Here is a 22,599-nt window from a genome sequence, read left to right as displayed (position 1 = left end):
GAATCTTTTTGTTACTTGATGGAAAAATAAGAAAACTGACTACAGGGAATAGTTGGCTTAGGTAATCTCCAACATTCCTTTTAGTTCCAGCCCTCTGATTCTGCACACATGACCACTAACAAGTCCAAAGAGGAACAAGAAAGCAGGAAAAAGAGCTAGACTTTGGAATGGTGATAGATGGGAGAAGGCTTGAGTGTAAAAGAAAGACAAAAACAGAAAGCATCTTAATACACACTTGCATGTAGTAGCTGCTTAGTAAATGTTTGAGATTTTTCCCCAAAGACTGTGTCATCTTTCACCTCACTGGACCTGTTACATAGCAGATTCTTAATTAGAATTGAAATGAATTGGGTTTGTATCCTAAATGGAAAAGAATTAAAAATCTTGGTTGGCCCTCTTATTGGACTCTAGCTATAAGTGCTAGTGCATAGGCAAGAGTGACCCACATTATGACTCTAAAAGGAAAAATTCTCTATTATCATTGTCATTTTGCTGCTTTAAAATGTTTAACTTTTATTTAGCAATAAAATATACCATACTTTCAAATTTATATTTTTACATAGATGGTATGCTTACCCAATTTCCAGATTATATGAAGCTAGAAAGATTACTTAATATGTTGATTGACAGAATCAGAATTTAAGAAAATCTGAATGGCCTGATTAAGCTGAATCTAATCAGATGAAATCTAATTAAAGTAAATGTTAAGACTTACATTTGGATTTTTTTAAAAATCAACTCTCCAGATATAGAATGGGAAAGAGATGATTCACACCAAATAATATGAAAAAGAGCCCAAAGTTTTAATGCATTTTTTGAATGAATTTTTTAATGCATTAAAAATTCAGTCTGAATCAGCCATGTGATGTGGCAGCTAGAAATGGTAATAGAGACTTTGGGTAGAAAAATATCATGTCCAGAATAAGGGAAGAAGTAGGGGGTAGTCCCAGTAGTTCTCTTTCCTCTTCAGTTCACATCCAAAATGTTGTGATCATACTGTTGTCCAAATTTTAGGGAAGATAGGGTGAGTATATTGGGATTACACAGGAAAATAAGGAGAGTTAAAATTATGCCACATGGGAGAAATTTGAAATAATTGGGGATATTTAGCATAGATAAGCAAAGGCTTGCAAAACTGGGGGAGAAACCCTTGCTTTTTCCTTGTAAAGGTGATTCAGTCTATTCTGTTTTGCTCAGAGACCAGAACTAGGGCTGACAGAGGGAAGAAAAAGAGAGACAATTTTTGACTTGAGATAAAGAAAAATGTCTCAACAAGAAAAGCTGTCCAAAGATAAAATGAGCTAGCTGCTTCATTAGGCTGTCTCTTTCAGGTAATAAGTTCTCCATCATTGATGATCTTCAGAGAGAGGCTAAAAATGCTTGTAGAGGGTTAGGCTCAGAATCGGGATAATCTGGGCAAATGACTCACTTCTGTAAACCCTAGTGTCCTTCAAAGCTTGTCTAAAATATCATCTCCTCCAGGAAGCATTACTAATGCTACTCTGCAAAATTATCTGGGATTAAATTTGTATATGTATATTTTGAGTATGTGCATATATACACAAGTTATTTCCCATACTAGAAAGAAAGCTTAAAGACAGTGACTTTTTCACATTTGTCTTTATATCCCCATGGTGCTTGGTACAGAGTAGTCCTTGCAAATTGAATGAAATGGAAAAATGGCTTTATTGAGCCTCAGTATCGTCATCTGTAAAATGGGAACAATAATAGCACTTATGTCAGAAGATTGTGGGGAAGCACAAATGAAATAATGTATGTGAAGTGCTATGTAGACTTTAAAAACCGTAAGCAAATGCCAGTTATTGTTATGATTATTATCATTATTGGCTAAGTAATAGAGAAGAGGTCAGGATAGATTGTAATAAATGAGCTTTAAGATCATTTCTAATCTAGAAATCTATAACTCAAAAATAATTTCTAATGATGTCACTGAAATAATGATCCAAAAATTGAAAGAAAAAGGAACAAGAAACAGTTCAGGAGCCCAAAAGAATAAGTTAAAAAAAAAGTTGGAGAAAAGTAGGCACTTTTTTGCTTTTAAGAGTTCATAAAAAAAAAAGAGTTCATGCATTTTCCATCAAACAGCTTCTTGTGTCAATAATTTTCATTATATGCCATTTTATTTTATTATTTTATATAGATTAGATACCTTGGATAATGAGTTCCTCAAAATAGATCTTAGAAAATCTTTCTAAATCTATCTCTTTCTGCAACTGGATATCAAATAGGATTTTAATATTAGAACAATTTTTTATTTCATAAAGGAATTTCAGTGACTTTTAGCCCAGTTGGTCTTAAAAAAGTTAAGTCAAGATGAAAAAAATATCAAGAAGGATGATTGAAATTTTTATATTGATCATACATAGTTCTTTTAGAAATTAACTTCATCCAAATTACCTTAGAATTAGAAAAGATGGAAAATCTTTAACAATATCATAAATAACATACATGAAATAATTGACAGTTTTGTTTGTAAAATTGGAAGAACAGGGAAATCAAAGATAAACTGATAATGTCTATTTAACACCATTAGAAGAAGGGATTCCTTTGATCAGGTGGAATGGGAAGGCTCCATTTGTCATGCATAATTGTGAGAATAGAAAGGGTGATTTATGGAGGTTTCTGACATAGCCCAGGTCAAACTGCTTTAGAGTTTACATATATTACCTTTTCTTTGGTTTTATAGCTTTAATATTTCGTTTCATAACTAGGTTCCTCTAGTCCACGAAGCCGATATAATTGGCAAGTATGGTTGTCAATAGCAATATCATCCATTTAAAAAGTGCTTTTTGTGTGTGTTTGTCTTTGTCTTTGTGTTCTGTGTGGGGGATAGGACCACGGCCCCCAATTGGTTTGAAAAGTTAGTATCCCTGTGAGAGTGGTTCATCCAGGTTAGTGATGTGATAAAGCACATCAGCCTTGGGTGGGCAGCAGAAAGGTGAAACTGGTGTTTGGGGATGAGTACCTGTGGGCAAAGCTGCATGCTCATGTTCTCTTGCATTTAAGGGAGTCTATGCCAGATATCTTCTGGGAAATTCTGCATCTGAAACAAGTCATCTGTTTGCTGATGTTGTCAAACCCTTAGCAGAGACTGGACTACAACTCACAAAGAGGTGAGAAAAATGTAAAACTGCAGCTAAAGTAGATTTAATGAATTTGTAACACATATACCCCGATTTTTAAATGTTTGGCAGGCAGGAAATATTTCTTTACAGTAGCGATGCACACTGCCAGTCATAGTGGTCTTCAGTAATGCTACATGGGGATCATTTTGGAACTTATACTAATTGACCTGTTTTACTTTTGGTAAAGAACTTTGAGTGCTACAGTTTCACAGTCTGATCCAACGGGAAGATTGTTCCTCCAGAGTAAGACAGGCCAAGAAGTTCTGCTGAGAGTGAAGCATTTTATGCAACAATACATACTGCCAGCAGAAAAGGTAATTGTGTTCCAAATACTTGTATTATGAAATGGAATATTTATTTTGCCAAAAAAAAAAAAGATGAAGAACTATGTCTATGCTTCCAACTTTCATGGGTTTCTCTAGCCTTTCTTTGCTCAATGTCAGAGGGAATCTGCCTGAATACCTCAGCTGGGCCCCGCTTTCCTGCCACCTGTACACTGCATTTTGTGCAGTTCTGAGGTGGAAGAATTCACTTTTATTTCTTGTTGGATTTCTTGAGCACCATTTGCTCTGATATGAACTCCAAGATTTTGCTGCATTAGGTATCTGTAGGCTGGGCAGCCTTTTTCCTTATTCAGGAGCCTGTCCTCATTGAGGAATACAAAGAGTGAAGTATAATGGAAATAACACTGAGAAGAACCAGAAGATTTGGCTTCCAAGACCAATCTGGCTATTGATTTTTAGACAGCCTCTTTAATCTTCTCAGACCTCATTTTCTTCACCCACAAAATGAGTAGTTAGGTCATTTTTAACAGTCCTTTCAGACTCTTAAAAGTTATTTATTTTAGGGGTATAGATTCAAACTAATAATGTGAAAGTGGAGAATTGAAACAGTTACGTCTTTCATTTGAAATATACATATATATAACATATATATATTTGGTTTGTTTTGATTTAAATTTGCCCCTATTGAAACCATAGAATAATAGAAGGGGGTCCTCCTTTCTGCTGAAATTGCCTTGTATATGCTTACTTGTGTGTGTATTATTTCCTTTTGATTAAACTCTTCATAGTCAGAGACCCCACACCTAGTGTGCCTGGCACACATCATAGATGTTTAATAAATACTAGCCTAATTAAGATTGAATATGAATTAACCTTGATAACGTTACCATTTTTTTATTGCTCTATTTATCTTAGAGTATTTGATCCTTAGAATCACTCTTTGATAATTGTACTGACAGAAGAGTCCTTTGTTTATTTAGTAGAAAGTGCCTAATATATATTTCCTAATACTTCATTAGTCTCAATAATAAAATACTACAACTGTTACCATTCTTGTGAGATTTATGTTATTAACAGTATATTGTGTTTACCTCCAGAAGAGATTAGTCACTTTGGCTAAAAGGTGTTTAGAGAATCTTGTTAACTTGTTTTTTTCATGACCTATCTAAAAGAGATCACACTTGTCTAATGTTATAATTTTTAATTAGGCAGAGATTTAGGCCATTTCACAACTGTAATTTTTCAGAATTAGATAAATCAAACCACAAAATAAATAAGAAAGAAGTCAAAGAGATAAATAGAATACTAGAAAAATTAGATATGATAGATCTCTGGAGAAAATGTAATGGGGACAGAAAGGAGTACACCTTCTCTTCAGCAGTTCATGGAACTTATACAAAAATTGACCATATATTAGGACATAAAAACCTCAAACTCAAATGCAGTAAGGCAGAAATAGTGAATGCATCCTTTTCAGACCATGATGCATTGAAAATTACATTCAATAAAAAGCCACAGGAAAGTAGACCAAAAAATAATTGGAAACTAAATAATCTCATACTAAAGAATGATTGGGTGAAACACAACTGTAATTTGCTTTTATTTAAGGTTTCCTGTTTTAGGCAGTGTACTATTATTAGTTTTCAAAAATGAACATTGCTTTAAGCCCATTATGTCCATAAAGAAAGATATTTTGTAGTACATATATTTTTCTTACTATTTGTATTTTTGCAGGATTGAGATGTTGAGTAATGGTCACAGTTGTCTAAATTTTTCAGAATAAAAAACTGCTAGTATTATTTTCATCAGTAAATCCTCTATCTAAAGATGATTCTACTGAAATTACAAAGCAAAGTTTAGAGATTCCATTTTCTTTTGACATATTAATGATATAGTCAATGAATTATATAAACATCTCTGTTTATATAATAGACATATGTGTGTATATACACAAATCTGTCAGTGGCCAATTTGAACTGTAAAGCAAAAAATTGTGATAAAGAGCTTGGAAGCTAATTTGATTTGGGGTTAAAGGGAGATGATATGAAAGATGATTACCAAATTTTGAGCCTGAATAAATGGGAGGATAGTCATTTACTATTAAAAGAAATAAAGTCAAGATTAGTCACTAATTTGGATGGAAAAATGATAGATTAGTTTTATATATGTTGGATTTGTTTGAACAACAAGACAACTAGGTAAAAATATCTAGCATGCTGTCAGAAATATCCTCAAACTTAGGAGAAAGGACAGAGCAGATAGATAGATAGATAGATAGATAGATAGATAGATAGATAGATAGATAGATGGATAGATAAATATGCATATATATTTAAGATTAACCTACTTAGAAGTAACAAGTAAAGTCGTAAGAGAAGAGAAGGAAAAATAACAAGGAAAGAACTGCCTGGATGAACCAAAAATTAGCAAAGCAGTCAAAGAAGATGTTTTGATCAATATTTTTATAATTGTTAATTATAAGAGAAAAATGTTAAAAATCATTTGAACCAGTAGACAAACCTCATATCCCCAAATGATTTATTCTTGATTTTGGAAACATATCTTTATATTTCCATTTAAATATAGATTCTGTATTGAATTAGGAGGAAGGTGCCTTTTGTCACAGCAGCCTTAGACTCATATAGAACACAGATTCAGTCTGGAGGGAACCTGACCCTTTAAAGAGAGGAGAAATCAGGTTTCCTCCCCTGTCCACTCTCAAGTTCAGTGCTTCTCACAGTGTGGTCCAGAGAATTCTGAGGGTCTCTGAAACCATTTCAGAATATCTACAAATTCAAAATTAGTTTTTATATATGATAAATATCTGTAAATATAATCCACACAAATAAAAACTCTATGGAGAAATCCTCAATAATTTTAATAGTGTAAAGATTCTGAGAACAAAAGTTTGAGCACTGAGAAGTAGTTCAGTGCTTCTACTCCTGAATTCTGGCAAAAAAAAAAATCTCTTAAACAAAAGTGAAGATATAGCTCATTTCTAAAGTCTCCTCAAAAGAAATTAACAGGGACCCTTCCAGAAGTGTATTCACTCTACAAAGAGTGGTGCAGCTGGGGGCATGCTGGGTAGAGTGCCAGGCCTGGACTCAAGGAGAGACTGCTCTTTAATTCAAGTCGTCCTCAGATGCTTATTAGCTGTGTGAACCAGGGCAAGATAGTCAATCCTGTTTGTCTCAGTTTCCTCATCTGTAAAATGAGCTGGAGAAGAAAAATAGCCAACCCCTCTAGTGACTGTACTCCAAAAACTCAAATGGGGCCATGAACTTTGGGACATGAAGAGTAACTGTCTCATGTAAGATAGCTATTTATTTCCTCCATCACAAAAAAATCCTTTAAAAATACAAAAGACTCATAATTGCATATTAAAAAGATATTTAAAATTTGGTTCATTTTATAGGATTGCTAAATAGATGTTTTATTTTACCTTCTATCTGCATGGTTTGAGCAGCTTGCTGTGTATGTCCAGATCCTCTGGCCAGCTGGATTGTCTTCACCTTTAGCACTCTGGCTGCATAATCTTCTTGATAGAGAGGTTTTCTCCTCTGAAAAGTCATTTCTCACTTTACTCATCATCTCCTGGGCCTCAGCAACTAATTGGAAGAACAGCCAACCACTCAAACTCAAGCCACCTGTTAGTCAGGGTGATGGTTAAAATCAAAAGAATAAACCAGGGCCTTGAACCAGTCTCAGACTTGCCTAGGCAAGCACATGTTCATGTTGCTATCTGCCCCATGGACACTATTTTTTCCTTTTGTGTGTGTGTTAGGGGGTAAAGGGAACAGAAGAAAGGAGTAAAGAGAAGCCTTTTCTCCCAGACTTCAGTAAAAATTTAAGGGAAAGCTGATAGCCGTTTCTCCTTACGACCCATAGAGCAAGTGACATTTCTTGGTCCAGTTGCCAATTGTCTTGGACGTAACATCCCACCCATCCCTCTGACCAAGAAACCAATTAGAAGACACTGGTCACATGTGGCTTACCGAATGATGGTTCATATTATATCTTTAATTCAAATGATGAACCCCATTATGAATGCCAAACTCAAGAGAAGCCAAAAAGTTTCCTAAATTCCTCTTCCTCCTCTTCCTCCCTCCAATCTATTTCATGCTGGAAAATGCTGGCTTCCCTGACAACCAACACCCTAGATTGACTCAGGGTTCCCTGTCTCAGACCTTTTTTGAAACAGGAGAAGGATGTTAAGTGCTTTGGGATTTAAATAATTTCATCTTGTATAAATAAAAGAAATTGAGATAACAGAGCAAAATTAAGTAGAGTAGGTTCTGTCTTAAAACACAAATGTGAAATGTCTGTTGGTATTTCTCACAAGGATAATTACACAAAAAATGAGCACCTGATCTGATTTTTAGATAGTATAATTTTATAAAATAGTGTGTGTATATACATATATATCTTGGATATACTTATATACTTATTGTCTCTCTGTTAGAATGTAAGCTAAGTGAAAGTAGGGACTGTTTTATTTTCCTGTTTTATATCCACAGTACCTAGCACAGTACCTCTCACATAGTAGGCTGTTAATAAATACTGGTTGATTAAAAAAGATTTTATTTGATTAAGATAGAGCTATATTCTAAACATAAAACTATATCCTTTGGAAATTTGGTAGTAGTTTGTGAAATGTTTAAGTAATAACATATCACAAATGATATTGTACAATTTTTTTTTAATGAATTAACATTTTGTTTTTGTTTTAAGGAAGTAATAGAGTTCTATATTCAAAAGGAAAATTCTCTGGACAAATGGAAAAGGCCTGCAGTAATTGAAAAACTTGAGGTACTGAAAATAAAATGTTTAAGGGTTTTATAAATATTATAAAAACAATAGTGATGGTAGTCTTAATCAAATGTAACTTCAGATACATCTATATTGAGATAAGATTTATGATTATGTATGTATATATCTACATATATATGTGTGTGTGGGTACAGATGTGTAAAGAATATATACATAACAGAATTTAATACTTGAAGAATGAATGATTTCCTCACTGTGAATATTCTCTCCTGCCACAGATTGACAGTTTTTCTTCCTAAGTAGCATCCGATGCATGCCTGGGGCTTCCTCAAAGTCTCCTGACTTGGTTGCACCTCAAATATTTGTATTATGCTGACATAGTCCTTAGGGGGGCTCAACTTTTTGAGCATATCATGCTGAGACGTCAGATTCAGTCTTTCATAGAAGGTGTTCTTCTGTCTTAATAGAAGATACTGATTTCAGACATTGATTGATTTCAGTAACAAAAAAAAAAACCAGTGTAGAGAATCACTGGGCTCTATGGAGAAAGTGCCAGAGGATCCAGCTATAGTAAGAGAACAGAGCAAAGAAGATACAATTCGTAGCTAAACATGGCTGTGTTCTTCAAAGTTCCTTTGGGTTGTCTGCATATCAAAAAGTTAATAAACCAATTGCAATGTCTGCAAGCAATGAATAAAGCACATTATTGTTGTGATTGTTGTTTTAAGGTGATGTAATCTAGAAGGTCGGAGAGAATTTTTTTTAAATTTTTAATAAGAATAATCCATGGAACTTGTAGTTAAATATGAAATACCATACTTTTGGAGCAGGTGCTGGCACAAACATAAGCAATACAGTTGTAAACCTGAATGTGAAACAAATAATTTAGTGGTCACAGCTCTGCTAAGTAACTAAATGAAAAAAAAATACATTACCTGAAAATTAAGTAAATTTCAGTGAATCAGGAAGACCTTTGTGTTTCATATACTCCATAGTGGGGATGAAGAATAGAGGCATGTGTTTTATATGACGAATTATGTGTGTGTGTATATGTACATAGAATAGCTAAGTAGTGTAGATTGATTAGAACCTTGAGTCTGGAGTCAGGAGGACTCGAATTAAAAATCCAGCCTCAGATACTTTCTAGCTGTGTAATCCTGGGCAAGTCACTTAACTCTATTTGCCTTAGTTTCCTCATCTATAAAATGAGCTGGAGAAAGAAATGGCAAACCAGTTTAGTAATTTTGCCAAGAAAACCCTAACTTGGGGTCATAAAGATTTGGGTGTGATCAAAAAGAATCAATATGTACATACACATATGTACTTGTATCTCATATACATGTCTGTTTTTTGATTCACACACATATGTTGATCACATCTACAATTGACTTTTTGAAAGAAAAACTAAAAAATGGATTTTCTAATACACAGATCAAGGTATACAATGTCCAGTTTTCAGTGTGTGATAAATGCTCTTAGCAGTTATCAAAAGAAAACATAAAAATACAGTAATAACATCAACAACAACCCCTATTATTGTGGTGTACCTAAATTATGAATAAAACAGGGTAAGTGGAAGTGTGATCATTTGCAAGTCATTGCAAATTATTGTAATTTGAATTTCCTCTTTTGTATTTTCAACAAAAATAAGTGTAAGAAGTAGAACAGCATGATTCACAGTATTTTGCATAGTCATGCATGGAGATGTGAGATCTGGTTTTGTTTTGTTTTAACTGATTTAGTAGGACATGCTAAAATGAGCAAATTCAGTTTTTAAAAACCATATCCAGAGCAATTAGAGAAGAGCTTATAAGCCCAGTAAATAATAGAACAAGAGAGAAAATTCCTGTTGAATTTGAAAAACAGCTTCCACTTGCAAAAAATCAGAGCAATTGAATACTGTTGGATATAATGAATATATTCATTAGTACCAGGAAGATTTTTAAAGTTGCCTAAATAAAGCATCTTTTCAACATGACATATTTCCTGGGATAAAGAGATGAACTTAAGAATGAAGGGTTAAGGCAAATTATAAAGATGTCTCTTCACCACCTTGACAGGAAATGGCCAAAGCTGAGGGCCTCTGGAACCTCTTTCTGCCAGCTCTCAGCGGCCTCAGCCAGGTGGATTATGCATTGATTGCGGAAGAAACAGGAAAATGCTTTTTTGCCCCGGATGTTTTCAATTGCCAAGCACCAGGTTAGAAAATTATTTCATAAAAGTGTCTTTAGCTGATATTCTAGGCAATGTTTTCAAATAATGCCTTAAGTGAAAGAGATGATATTTCAGAGAAGTAGGAACATAAGGATTTTCTTTTTTTATGGTCATAAATCAATTCCCAAACCTGACTATAGTTGTAGTCATGTAGTTGCTAGTATCTGGTAATAACAAAGACAGTCAATTCCTATTTAATTATCTGGGGCTGAGACGTCGTGCCCATTCAGAAAGTGGGGGAGTTAAGGTGAATAACCACCAGACTTCTGAGAAGAACAGTGGGTTATGGTTGAAGAGTTGGGCAACTTTGTCTGTGGCAACGTGGGAAGTAATTACTGTTCTAATGCTCTTGTAATAGCAATAACCTTCCAACTTTCTGACCTTAAAAAAAGTCACTGAGAACCCCTTCAAATTTTCTATTAAAACTTTCCAAGATTAGAAATTAAAACATCTCAGGATTATTATGAAAATTGTTGTGACTTTGGGTCTCAGGGTCTCTCCACACACACACATTTCGTTGTTCATGCTTTGGCCTGAATGAAGGCTTCTTGGGATGTGTCAGCGAGGTGTCATGACGCAAAAACCTCAGTGGGGGCCCCTTTCTCCTGCTTTAGCTCTGCTACTGTGGCCACATGAATCTGTGGCATCCTGAAGAAGGTGCTCCCCATGTAGATGTCAGGGATCACGAGGGCCCCCATTACCCATAGTCGGTCACATGACCTCTGTGTGGCTTGCATGCTGGATCTATCTGAGAACCACTCATGTATTGGGGTCAGCAACAGCTCTGCTAGATGTACAGTACTGGTCAGAGTAAGCACAATCCAGGCTTAGCAAAGCAACTCCAGAATGAACTTGAACTTGTGGGGGCTTGAGCTGTGGAAATGTGCTACTCTCAGATATGGGGAAGGTATGGGTGATGTTCCTTCCAAACGCTGTCATTATTACCTGCACCCCACTGTGACCATCTAATGAAATGGTTGTAAATTTAAAGTGTTGATAATTGGTCATAACTGTTTTAAAAATAAGACCTATTCCTAGTGAGGTTAGCAAGGTAGTAGTCAAATAAAGTGGAAAGAACATGAAACCCTGCAAGAGGAGAACTAAATTACATTAAAATAGTCATCTACTTTTAAAAGTACATTAACAACACCAAGTATCCTAAGGAGGAAGTAAGAGATTTTCTTTAAGTTCCTTTGGTCTTCAGTTTTAGTGATGTGTGTTCTAGACCAAAGTGCTTGAAACATTTCCAAGTGAGGTATACAAGTCAATGTGCTCTATATTGAGTGTTTGGGGAGACTTAAATAATTTTTCAAAAGGCTAACTCCAATTTAAAATGCCTGAATCCTCAGTTTCAAAAGTCATAATAGAGATCATATAAAGTCTTTAACCAATAGATTACTCTTCATCTTTATATTCATACAGCAAGTACAAAGGACCTTAAGTGATGCCATTAGCTTTGAATTGATTAGTGGTATCATTAATTGAACTCATAACATTCATACATTAAAAGAATAGATGCTTATCTAAATTATTTTAAGTCATTAGGAAAGTCATGTTATTAAGTTACACACCAAAGCCTTATGCCCAAATCAGGATCAGAACCTAGAGAATGAAGAATTAGTTTTTGAAAAATATGACATCACTTGAAGACCATAATAAAACATTATAATATTTTATGATGTAACATGAATTAGCAAACCAGATTTTTTTAATGAAGATAAGACTTCATTAATTAAAAATATATATTTATTTATTTACTAATAGAATCATATCAAATTTAAGGATAGGTTATCTTTGTCAACTTTTTTGCTTTATGAAGGAATCCCTTCTATGGGGTCCCTGAAGGCAGTGTATAATAAATATTGTAAGAGAGTCAGAGTCCTGTTCTTATCATCTAAACACAGCAGAAAGGAATAAGCATATACAGAAGTCACTACAAAGGAAGACATAAAAGGGGTATCCTGTGCCTGGTATAGCTATAAGTGCCAAAGGAATTCACTTGAAAGAGAAATACGTTCTGCCTGGGGTGATCTGGGAAGGCCCCAAGAGAGGAGATGGCTCTTGAAATGGGCCCTGGATGATAGGTTTTAACAGATAGAGAGGGTATGTAGCTGTGATTTGGGGAATCAAGAGATAGAATTGGGAGTGGTGTCCTGGCAGGGCAGGTATTCCAGGTGTAGAAAAAACTATAAACAAGAATTCCAAGATAGGATTGCATAAGACATGTTTAAGCAGTGATATTGTTGAAACAGGATTTGTGTGTGCCTCATTACACTCAGGTCTTTTTTCAGTAATGGTACTAAGATTTTCTCTCTTTTCTAGTCCTCCTATTGATCAAAAGAGTGTGTTTGAAGTACAAGAATAATTCAGGTTTAAGGGGATAGTCTTTATTCATGAAACTCTTTTTTCCTCAGTGAAAATCTAATCACCTAGCCTGGAGTCGGATCCTGTGTCTTGGGCCTCATAAGTGTCATGTCTAAACTGGCCAAGACTGACTTAAATTAACTTGAATAAAAACACAACAAATTTTTATATAGATAATACGTGCGTGCATGTATATATGTATATATACAACTAGGATTTAAATAGGCTTAAACATCTTATAAGCTTAAACTATTGTTACCTTATGGTCTGAGATCATTATTTTCTTAATTGAAGTGTTTTAAAATAATCATATAAAGCTATTAACCTTAAACTTGGTAAAATTATGGTGCAAAAATATACTTTTTATCAATTCATAGACACGGGAAATATGGAGGTACTTCACCTGTATGGAAGTGAAGAGCAGAAGAAACAGTGGCTTGAACCTCTTCTCCAAGGAAGAATGAAATCTTGCTTTTGCATGACAGGTAACCTGGCCATTTGTAGCCTCTCTGCTGACCTCCATCTCCTACCTCCACCTGCCCACTGGACGTCTTGAACTAGATGTTCTATAGAATTCTTACCTTTACCATGTCCAAAACTCAACTCCTCGCCTTAGCCTCAAAACCTTCCCATCTCCCTAACTTCCCTGTTCTTCCTGTTGAGACTCCCGCCATCTTCCCCGGCCCCCAGTCTGGGGACCCTCCTGAACTCTTCACTCTCCCTCCTCCATTCCCTCTCACACGTGCCCCCTCTCTCCTCGTTCCCTGCCACAGAGTGCTTGTTTGTATGTTGTCTCCCCTATTAAACTGGTGTTTCCTAATAGTGGAGACTGGCTTTTGCCTTTCCTTGGGTCCTCAGCAATTACACATAGTGCCCGGCATAAACTTTTCCTGAATGTTTGCTGATTGACTAACCGTTCTGCAGCTTAAGAATTCCTCACAGTACAGTGGGTTTGAGGAAGTTGTTATTGGTGACTAGAAAGATAAAATGTGGCATAGAAGGCGAATGTGTGGATCCAAGGCTTCCTTTCCCAATTGGCCCATTCAATAATAAATAATTGATAGGCAGTCTTGTTCCTTTAAAGTGAAATTAATTCTCTAGTAAAATCACCCTTCCTAATTGATTCCTAGCCAGCCACACAAGGGATGATTGTAGTAAGAAAAACAAAGGACAACATTTGCTTTCTTTTGACTGTCTTTCTTTTTTTTTAATTTGTATCCACAATGTACAATATAGATATTTGTTTATTGAATTAAAAAATTGTGACTATGACTTCCATTACTCACATTGTTCTTTATGGACATTTCATGCTGTTTTCTTTTATGTAGATTAAACATCTTGATGTTAATTAACTTCATAATACAGTTCTCAAAATGCTTAGCTTTTTCATGAACTAGTAAAAATGGAACTTTGATCAAAGCTAAACATCCAGTCCAAATGATAATAGTATGTTTTAAAACATACCTAAAAATATTTGACCTCTTTTGTGCATAAGAGGAAATAATTTTTAAAAGCTTAGTTTTATTATTTCATAGTTCAACTTAAAATTGAAACTCAAATTTATTTTGAATTTTCACAGTTTTAGGTATACAAATTATTTTTATAATTTTTCTATAAGGTTCAGATTTTCATCTCATATGTAAATTACATAAGCTATTCCTTAGAAAAACCATTTTTCCTCTTCATCAGTAACATTTAGAAATACTCTATAAATATTTATTTCTAGTATTAGGCATTGTGGGAAATATAAGGAGCTTTCAGTCAGGTGAGGCAGATACATATAATTGAATAATCCATTTATAGAATATGTCAGCTATAAGTAACTATGAAACCAGAACTGAAATGATACTGAGTTAGGCAGACAATCTACAGCTGAGAGTCAGTGAGAGAAGACTTCCTAAAAATATTGAGTTTGGGCAAATTTTGTAGGATAGAAGGAATATGAAAAGATGAGGTTTTACAAATGAAGAGAATGAAATGTGCAAGTATCAGAAGAGGATTGGTCATTAAATTAACTGAAGGAAATTAATTATAGAATTGAGGGAAGTCTAGATCCAAATTTTTAACATTTTTTCAGTGAAACAAGATAATAATGTTTTTTGTCTTTTTTTGACAAGTTTAAAAGCTTCTTGCCAAATTAATTAGTGTAGACACGTGAAGTAAAACTTAGGATGATGAGACTACAAGGTACTGAAGTATTGAACTTTACGTTTTTTTCTCACTGGCTATAGTTTTATGTATTTATTTAAATTTAGCTTTTGGTTCCTTATAGAGCCTGATGTTGCCTCTAGTGATGCTACTAATATTGAATGTACTATTGAACGAGATGGTGATAGCTATGTCATCAATGGCAAGAAATGGTGGAGCAGCGGTGAGTATACCCAGTTATGGACATCAGAATTAGCTGACTTTTAGCAGTTCTGTTTTTCTCAATTTGGTGAGCTGGGAGCGTTGACAGGGAAATAAGACAAATCTTTGTTGGAAAAAGTGACATATAATTTAAAAAACTTAAATAAGAAACAGAAAAATTTCAGTTATTTTAACTCTATTTTTGAAGTATTTTCATAATTTCCAAAATAAATTATTTGTGAATAGTTCTTCGGGGTTTATTTTTCTCTTCTAATTTTTAAATATGAGTGGAGATTTGATAAGAAATATTTCAATAAATATGACATTTATTTTCCCTGTAGAAAAACCTATGTCATCAAATCACATCATTAAGGTTTGTAATTAGAGAATCAATATATACTCAACATAGTTTAATTTTATTCAGAAAGAAAAATGGCTACCATATCTTTGCATTTTTGAAATATTTATATTACATGAAAGTTGTCTTGCACATGATTTATGTGAATCACAGGGTGTGGTTTTTCAAAATAATGTGATTAAAATGACTTATTTTTGTACATGTTTTTATTCCTTTGTAAAGCTAATTTTGTTTGAGATAAGACACATTAGACAGTGATAAGAAATTGTACAGTTAGCAGTCAGTAGTGGTCTTGGCTAAACTAATGTGTCCTTTAGGAAATGATTAAAAACCAGAATTTAGTTAATTTTAAGCTAAGAACTTTGAACTAAAGAATCATCGAAAAACTGTACCAGTGGTAATTTGTGCTCTAAAATCTGACAAAAAAAAAGTTTTTTAGGCCTGAAAAACATATTTGCACTCTTTTTGGCTATTTTTACTGAGATTATATTTTTAAAAACTTATAAAGCAAGAGACATTTTGGTTCCAGGAGACATTTAAGATTATAATATAAGTATATGTTTATCTAATTTTGAAAAAATTGTATTTAGTTCCAGAAAATTAAAAGTATCTTATAAATGCATCCTGGTATTAGCCCTATTATGGCCAAATAATTAGTGTTGCCAATTCATTTTATTTCATTTTTTATGATATGAAATCTTTAATACCATTTTGTATTTTTAAAAAATAAAATATTGATACTTTTTTGAGAGGTATAGTAGAAAACATATGAAATATGGAATGGAATCACAGCACTGATATTCAAATACTGGCTCTCTCTACTCATGGCTTCCGTAACTGTCTCTGTTGGCTAATCTCTGACTCTCTGGACCTTAGCTCCCTTATCTTTCAAATGAGGGATGGGGCTGGCAGATTCCCAAGGTCCCTATCAGCTTCTTTTTTATTTTCCTGTGCTTCTATTAAAATCTCTCAACAATCCCCCAAACCAGTTAGTTTATTATTGACAAAAAGGAAGCTTATTATTGACAAAAAAATCCCCCCAAACCAGTTAGTTTATTATTGACAAAAAGGAAGGGTACATCCTTTAACTTTGACAGTATGGTACTAATATTAATATTGACCACTGTGCTGACCAGAATTTTGTCGTCTTTTCTTGTTGATTTTATTTACAATGTCATAGTCATCCTATATATTGCCATTTGATTCTTACCTTATTTTGTTATCAAAAACATTGTTACTGCAGATATTTTTATAAGTATGATAGGTCTTTTCTTGTGCTTACCAAAAATTTTTGGGAGGTAGTTTATTGAATACTAGATTTCTTTTTTTTTTTACTTAATATTTTATTTTTATCTCTTGACTGTAAAGTTAGTTTTCAATATTCATATTTGTAAGGTTTTGAGCTCCAAATTTTGCTCCTTCTCTCCTTTCCTCCCTAAGACAGCAAGCAATCTGATAGAGATTACAATAATTTTGTACAATAATTTGTACAATGTACAACAATTTTAAATATATTTCCACATTAGTCATGTTTTAAAAAAAAGACTCAGAACAAAGGGAAAAATCATAAGCAGTAAACAAGAAAAAGTGAAAATAATATGCCTCAATCTATATTAAGACTCTATATTTCTTTTATGGATGTGGATAGCATTATCTCTCATGAATCTTTTGGAATTGTCTTAGATTGTTGTATAGCTGAAAAGAGCTAAGTCATAATTGCTCATCACACATTATTACTGTTGTATATAGTGGTCTCCTGGTTCTGCTCTCTTCACTCAGCATCAGTTCGTACAAGTCTTTCCAGGATTTTTTGAAATCTGCCGGCTCATCATTTCTTAGAGCTCAATAATATTCCAAAACATTCATATACCAAATGAGTGTGCAGTCATTCCCCAATTACTGAGCATCTTCTCAATGCAAAACCTTTTTAATTTAATTTAATTAGTATTCTCCATTTTGCATTTCATAAAGTTCTCTATCTCTTGTTTGTTCATAAATTCTCCCTAGATCTGACAAGATCCTACTCTCCTACATCTCTTATGTCTAGATATCATGTACCCATTTTTGAGCTTATCTTGATATGGGGTGTGAGATGTTGGTCTATACCTAGTTACTGCCAAAGTATTTTTCAATTTTTGCAACAGTTTTTGTCAAATAGTGAATTCTTATCCCAAAAGCTGCAATCTTTGGGTTTATCAAACAATAGTTTATTATAAACAATAGTAATATATATATTTTGACATTGGTTTTTGGTAACCTGTTCCACTGCTCTACCACTCTTATTTCTTAGCCATTACCAAATAGTTTTGATGAATGTCACTTTATAATATAGTTTGAGATCTGGTATAGGTAGGTCAATTTCCTTTGCATTTTTTTCCATTAATACTCTTAAAATTAATACTCTTGTTTCTCCAAATTAATTTTTTACCCTTAAAATTCTTGACCTTTTGTTTCTCCAAATTAATTTTGTTAAAATTTTTCTAGCTCTATAACATAATTTTTGGTAGTTTGATTAACATAGTACTGAATAAATAAGTTAATTTAGGTGAAATTTTCATTTTTATTATATTAGCTCTGTTTACACATAAGAAATTGTTGTTTTTCTAGTTGTTAGATCTGATTTTATTTGTATGAAGACTGTTTTGTAATTGTGTTCCTGGGTTTGTCTTGGCAGGTAGACACCCAAATATTTTATATGGTGTAAAGTTATTTTGAATGAGATTTCTCTCTCTATCTCCTGCTGCTGGGCTTTATTGATAACATATAGAAATGCTGATGATATATATTGATTTATTTTTATCCAACAACCTTGCTAAAATTGTTCATTTAAAGTCTTTTTTTAGTAGATTCTCCAGGATTCTCTATCATCTGTAAAAAGTGATAATTTTGTTTCTCATTGCCTAGTCTAATTCTTTTGTTTCTTTTTTCTTCTTTTATAACTAAAGATATGATACTGAATAATAGTGGTGATAATGGGCATCCTTGTTTTACCCCAATCTTACTGAAAAGGCTTCTAGTTTATCCCAATTATAGATAATGCTTGCTAGATAGCGGTTATCATTTTAAGAAAAATCTATTTATTTATACGCTCTTAAGTGTTTTTTAATAGGAATAGGTACTGTATTTTGTCAAAAGCATTTTCTGCATTTGTTGAGATAATCATTTGATTTGTATTAGTTTTCTTATTGATATGGTCAATTATATTTATAGTTTTCCTAATAATGAATCAGCCCTACTTTCCTGGTATAAATCCCATATGGTCATTAGGGAAATTTGTCTATAATTGTTTTTCTTTGTTTCAGTTCTTCCTAGTTTAGTTATCAGCACCATATTTGTATTATAAGAGGAATTTGGTAAGACTCCTTTTTAATCTATTTTTCCAAATAGTTTATATAGTATTAGAATTAATTGTTTTTAAAGATTTGATAGAATTCACTTGTAAATTCTTCTGGCTGTAGAAACTTTTTCTTAGGGAGTTCATTGATGACTTGTTCAATTTCTTTTTCTAAAAAGGGTTATTTTGATATTGATAATTTTGTTTTCTTCTTTTTTAGAAATTAACCAAAGATTTTTTTTCTATTTTACTGATTTTTTAATGAAATCAACTCTTAGCTTTATTTATTAGTTCAATAGTTTTATTAATCTTTCCTTAGATTTTCAAATTTCTAATCTGGTATTGGGGATTTTTAATTTGTTCTTTTTTTTAGCCTTTTTAGTTGCATGCCCAATTCATTGATGATCTCTTTTTCTATTTGATTCATGTAAGCATTTAGAAAAATAAAATTTCCCCTAAAAACTTCTTTTATTGAATGCAATAATTTTTGGTATGTTGTCTCATTATTGTCGTTCTCTTTAATGAAATTATTGTTTCTATGATTTGTCGTTTGATCCACTCATTCTTTAGGATTAGAGTATTTCATTTCCATTTAATTTTTAATCTGTCTTTCCATGGCCTTTGATTATATATATATATATTTTTTATTATATTATGATCTGAAAAGGATTTATTTAATATTTCTGTCTTTCTGCATTTTTGACTGTGAGGTTTTTATGCTCAAATACGGGGTCAGTTTTTGTGTAGGTGCCATTTACCACTGAGAAAAAGGTATATTCCTTTCTATTCCCATTCAGTTTTCTCCAGAGCTATCTTGTCTAACCTTTCTAAAATTTTATTAATCTTAACATGTTCATTTTGTGGTCAAATTTATCCAGTTCTTAGAGGGGGAGATTGAGGTCTCCTAACAATATCGTTTTACTATTTCTTCTGTAACTCATTTAGCTTCTCTAGAATTTGGACACTATAGCACTTGGTGCATATATGTTTAGTATTACTGATACCTTTTAGCAAGATATAGTTTCCTTCCTTATTTATTTTAATTAGGTTTATTTTTGCTTTCACCATCTGACCTAAGGATTTCCTCTGCTTTTTTCATTTCAACTTAAGCATAATAGATTTTACTTCAGCCTTTTACTTTTACTTTGTGTGCATCTCTCTATTTCAGATGTGTTTCCTGTAAATAGAAACTGTAGGTTTCTAGTTTTTAATCCACTTTGCTATCCACTTCCATTTTATGAGAGAATTCATCCCATTCACATTCACACTTATGATTACTGTGTATTTTTTATCCATACTATTTTTCCCCTGTTTATACTTTTCTCTTTCCTTTGACTACCTTCTCACTAGTGTTTTACTTATGACTACCACTTCCCTCTATCTGCCCTTCCTTCTATCAGTCTTCCTCTTTTCCCTTTTCCCTCCACTTTCCTATAGCATAAGATAATTTGCTATATTCAACTGAGTGTATATATTATTCTCTTCTTAAGCCAAATCTGATGAGTGTAAGGTTCCAACAATGCTCACCCCTCCCTTCTTCTTCTCTTGTAATAAGTCTTTGCACCTTTTCATATGATATAATTTACCCTGTTCTGCCTTCCTCGTTCCTTTTCTCCCAATGCAATTCTTTTTTTATATCATCACATCAAAGTAATCTTATCACAATCTCTGTCTATATTTACTCCTTCTACTTGCCCTCAAAGACATACAGTTCTCAAGAGTTTTAAGTATTATCTTCCTATGTAGGAATGTAAGCAGTGTAATCTTATTAAAGAATATGCTTTTTTTCTTTTCTGCTTACCTTTTTATGCTTTTTTTGAGTCTTGTATTTGAAAATCCAGCTTTCTTCTCAGCTCTAGTCTTTGCATCAGAAAAGTTCAAAAGTCCTCTGTGTCATTGAATGTCCATCTTTTCCCCTGAAAGTTTATGCTCAGTTCTGCTGGATAGTTGATTCTTGGTTGTCATCCAAGATTCTTTGCTTTTTGGAATATTATATTCCAAGCCTTTGATCTTTTAAAGTAGAAGCTACTAAATCTTGTATAATCTATCTATGGTTTCTTGATATTTGAATTATTTTTGATTATCTACAGTATTTTCTTCTTGGCCTGATAATTCTAGAATTTGGCTACAAAATTACTTTTTCATTTTGGATCTCTTTCAGGAAGTGATTGGTGGTTTCTGTCAAAGACTATTTTACCCTCTTTTTATAGGATAGCAGGGCAGTTTTCCTTGATAATTTCCTGAAGGATACTGACTACACTCTTTTTTTTTTTATCATGTCCAGTATTTCTTTTCCCCCCCACTATTTCTTAAATTATCTCTTTTGGATCTGTTTTCCAGGCCAGTATTTTACATTTTCCTCTATTTTTTCATTCTTTAGATTATGTTTGATTGATTCCTGATATCTTATAAGAGTTATTAACTTTCACTCTCCCAGTTCTAATTTTTTTATTATTAAATCTTTTTATTTTCAAAACATATGCATAGATAATTTTCAACATTCACCCTTGTAAAACCTTCGGTTCCAAATTTATTTCTTTTCTTTCCCTCACCCTCTCTTGTAGATGGCAAGTAATCCAATATATGTTAAAGATGTGCAATTTTCTATACATATTTCCACAATTATCATGCTGCACAAACAAAATCAGATCAAAAAGAAAAAAATTATAAAGAAAACAAAATGCAAGAAAACAACAAAAAGAGTAAAAATGGTATGTTGTGACCTACCCTCAGTTTCCACAGTACTCTCTCTGGGTGTAGATGGCTCTTTTTATCACAAGACCATTGGAACTGGCCTCAGTCATCTCATTGTTGAAAAGAGCCATGTCTATCAGATTTAATCATCATATCATTTTTTTTTTTTTTTTTTTTTTGCTGAGGCAATTGGGGTTAAGTGACTTGCCCAGGGTCACACAGCTAGTAAGTGTTAAGTCAGATTTGAACTCAGGTCCTCCTGACTTCAGGGCTGGTGCTCTATCTACTGCACCACCTAGCTGCCCCTATTAATAAATTTTTTAACAAATTTCATAAATTTATAAAAAATTTATTAATGATGCTTGCCTATATTTTCTTTCTCTGCTTTACCTCTTCTTGGTAGATATTAGGACCACTTTTGCCACATAGAAAGAAATTGGTAAGATACCTTCTTTCTGTGCTCAAAAGCAGTTTGTGTAATGAAGAAATTATTGATTAAATGCTTTATGGGAATAATTTATAAGTCTTTCTGCAGTAGGATTCCTTCCCTTAGATTGTTACTTATGACTTAATTAATTTTACTCTCTGAGGTTGGAGTGTTTATATTACCTATTTCCTGTTTTGCTAACTTGCCAAAATTGAGTATAGTAGTTTCTGGTTTCTTTTCTGTTTCTTGTAAATCTTTATGTTTAGTAGTTTACCAAAGAGCTATTATGTCTAACATTTCATTCACATCCTTAACTTCTTGCTTATCTTTCTACTAGATAGCTAAATCAGAATGAGAAATATTTACTATCAACAACTCTTTTTCTTACTCTCTAGGTAATGTGATAATTTAGTTATTTTTACTTAAAGCATTTAGGTACTAATATCTTTTGGTGTATGCATATTTAAAATGTATGTTTTCATTATCTATAGTGTGTTTAAGCATCATGTGGTTTCCTTTTATGACGTTATTTAACTACTGCCCTGTCTGTGGTCATGATTTACACTACTGTTATTTGAGATTCAAATGAGAAGCAATATTTCAGCTCTTTATGTTATTTTTGTATGAATATTTGTGTTTTAAGAATATTTCTTATATGT

The 22,599-nt window shown here is 33.0% G+C and overlaps 1 protein-coding gene across 1 annotated transcript in view; it reads left to right on the top strand.

The window, feature by feature from the left end:
• Positions 1-22,599, top strand: part of ACAD11 (acyl-CoA dehydrogenase family member 11) — an 85,708-nt gene that overhangs the window by 24,566 nt on the left and 38,543 nt on the right. Inside the window, exons 8-13 of the mRNA XM_051961582.1 lie at positions 3,028-3,134; positions 3,334-3,460; positions 8,162-8,239; positions 10,261-10,399; positions 13,156-13,263; positions 15,051-15,149. Of these exons, the coding sequence (XP_051817542.1) occupies positions 3,028-3,134; positions 3,334-3,460; positions 8,162-8,239; positions 10,261-10,399; positions 13,156-13,263; positions 15,051-15,149 (658 nt within the window). The remainder of the gene's footprint in view (positions 1-3,027; positions 3,135-3,333; positions 3,461-8,161; positions 8,240-10,260; positions 10,400-13,155; positions 13,264-15,050; positions 15,150-22,599) is intronic.

Source organism: Antechinus flavipes, chromosome 5 (assembly GCF_016432865.1).
Source record: "Antechinus flavipes isolate AdamAnt ecotype Samford, QLD, Australia chromosome 5, AdamAnt_v2, whole genome shotgun sequence".
Classification (NCBI taxonomy): Eukaryota; Metazoa; Chordata; class Mammalia; order Dasyuromorphia; family Dasyuridae; genus Antechinus; species Antechinus flavipes.
This window is presented reverse-complemented; position numbering and strand designations above follow the sequence as displayed.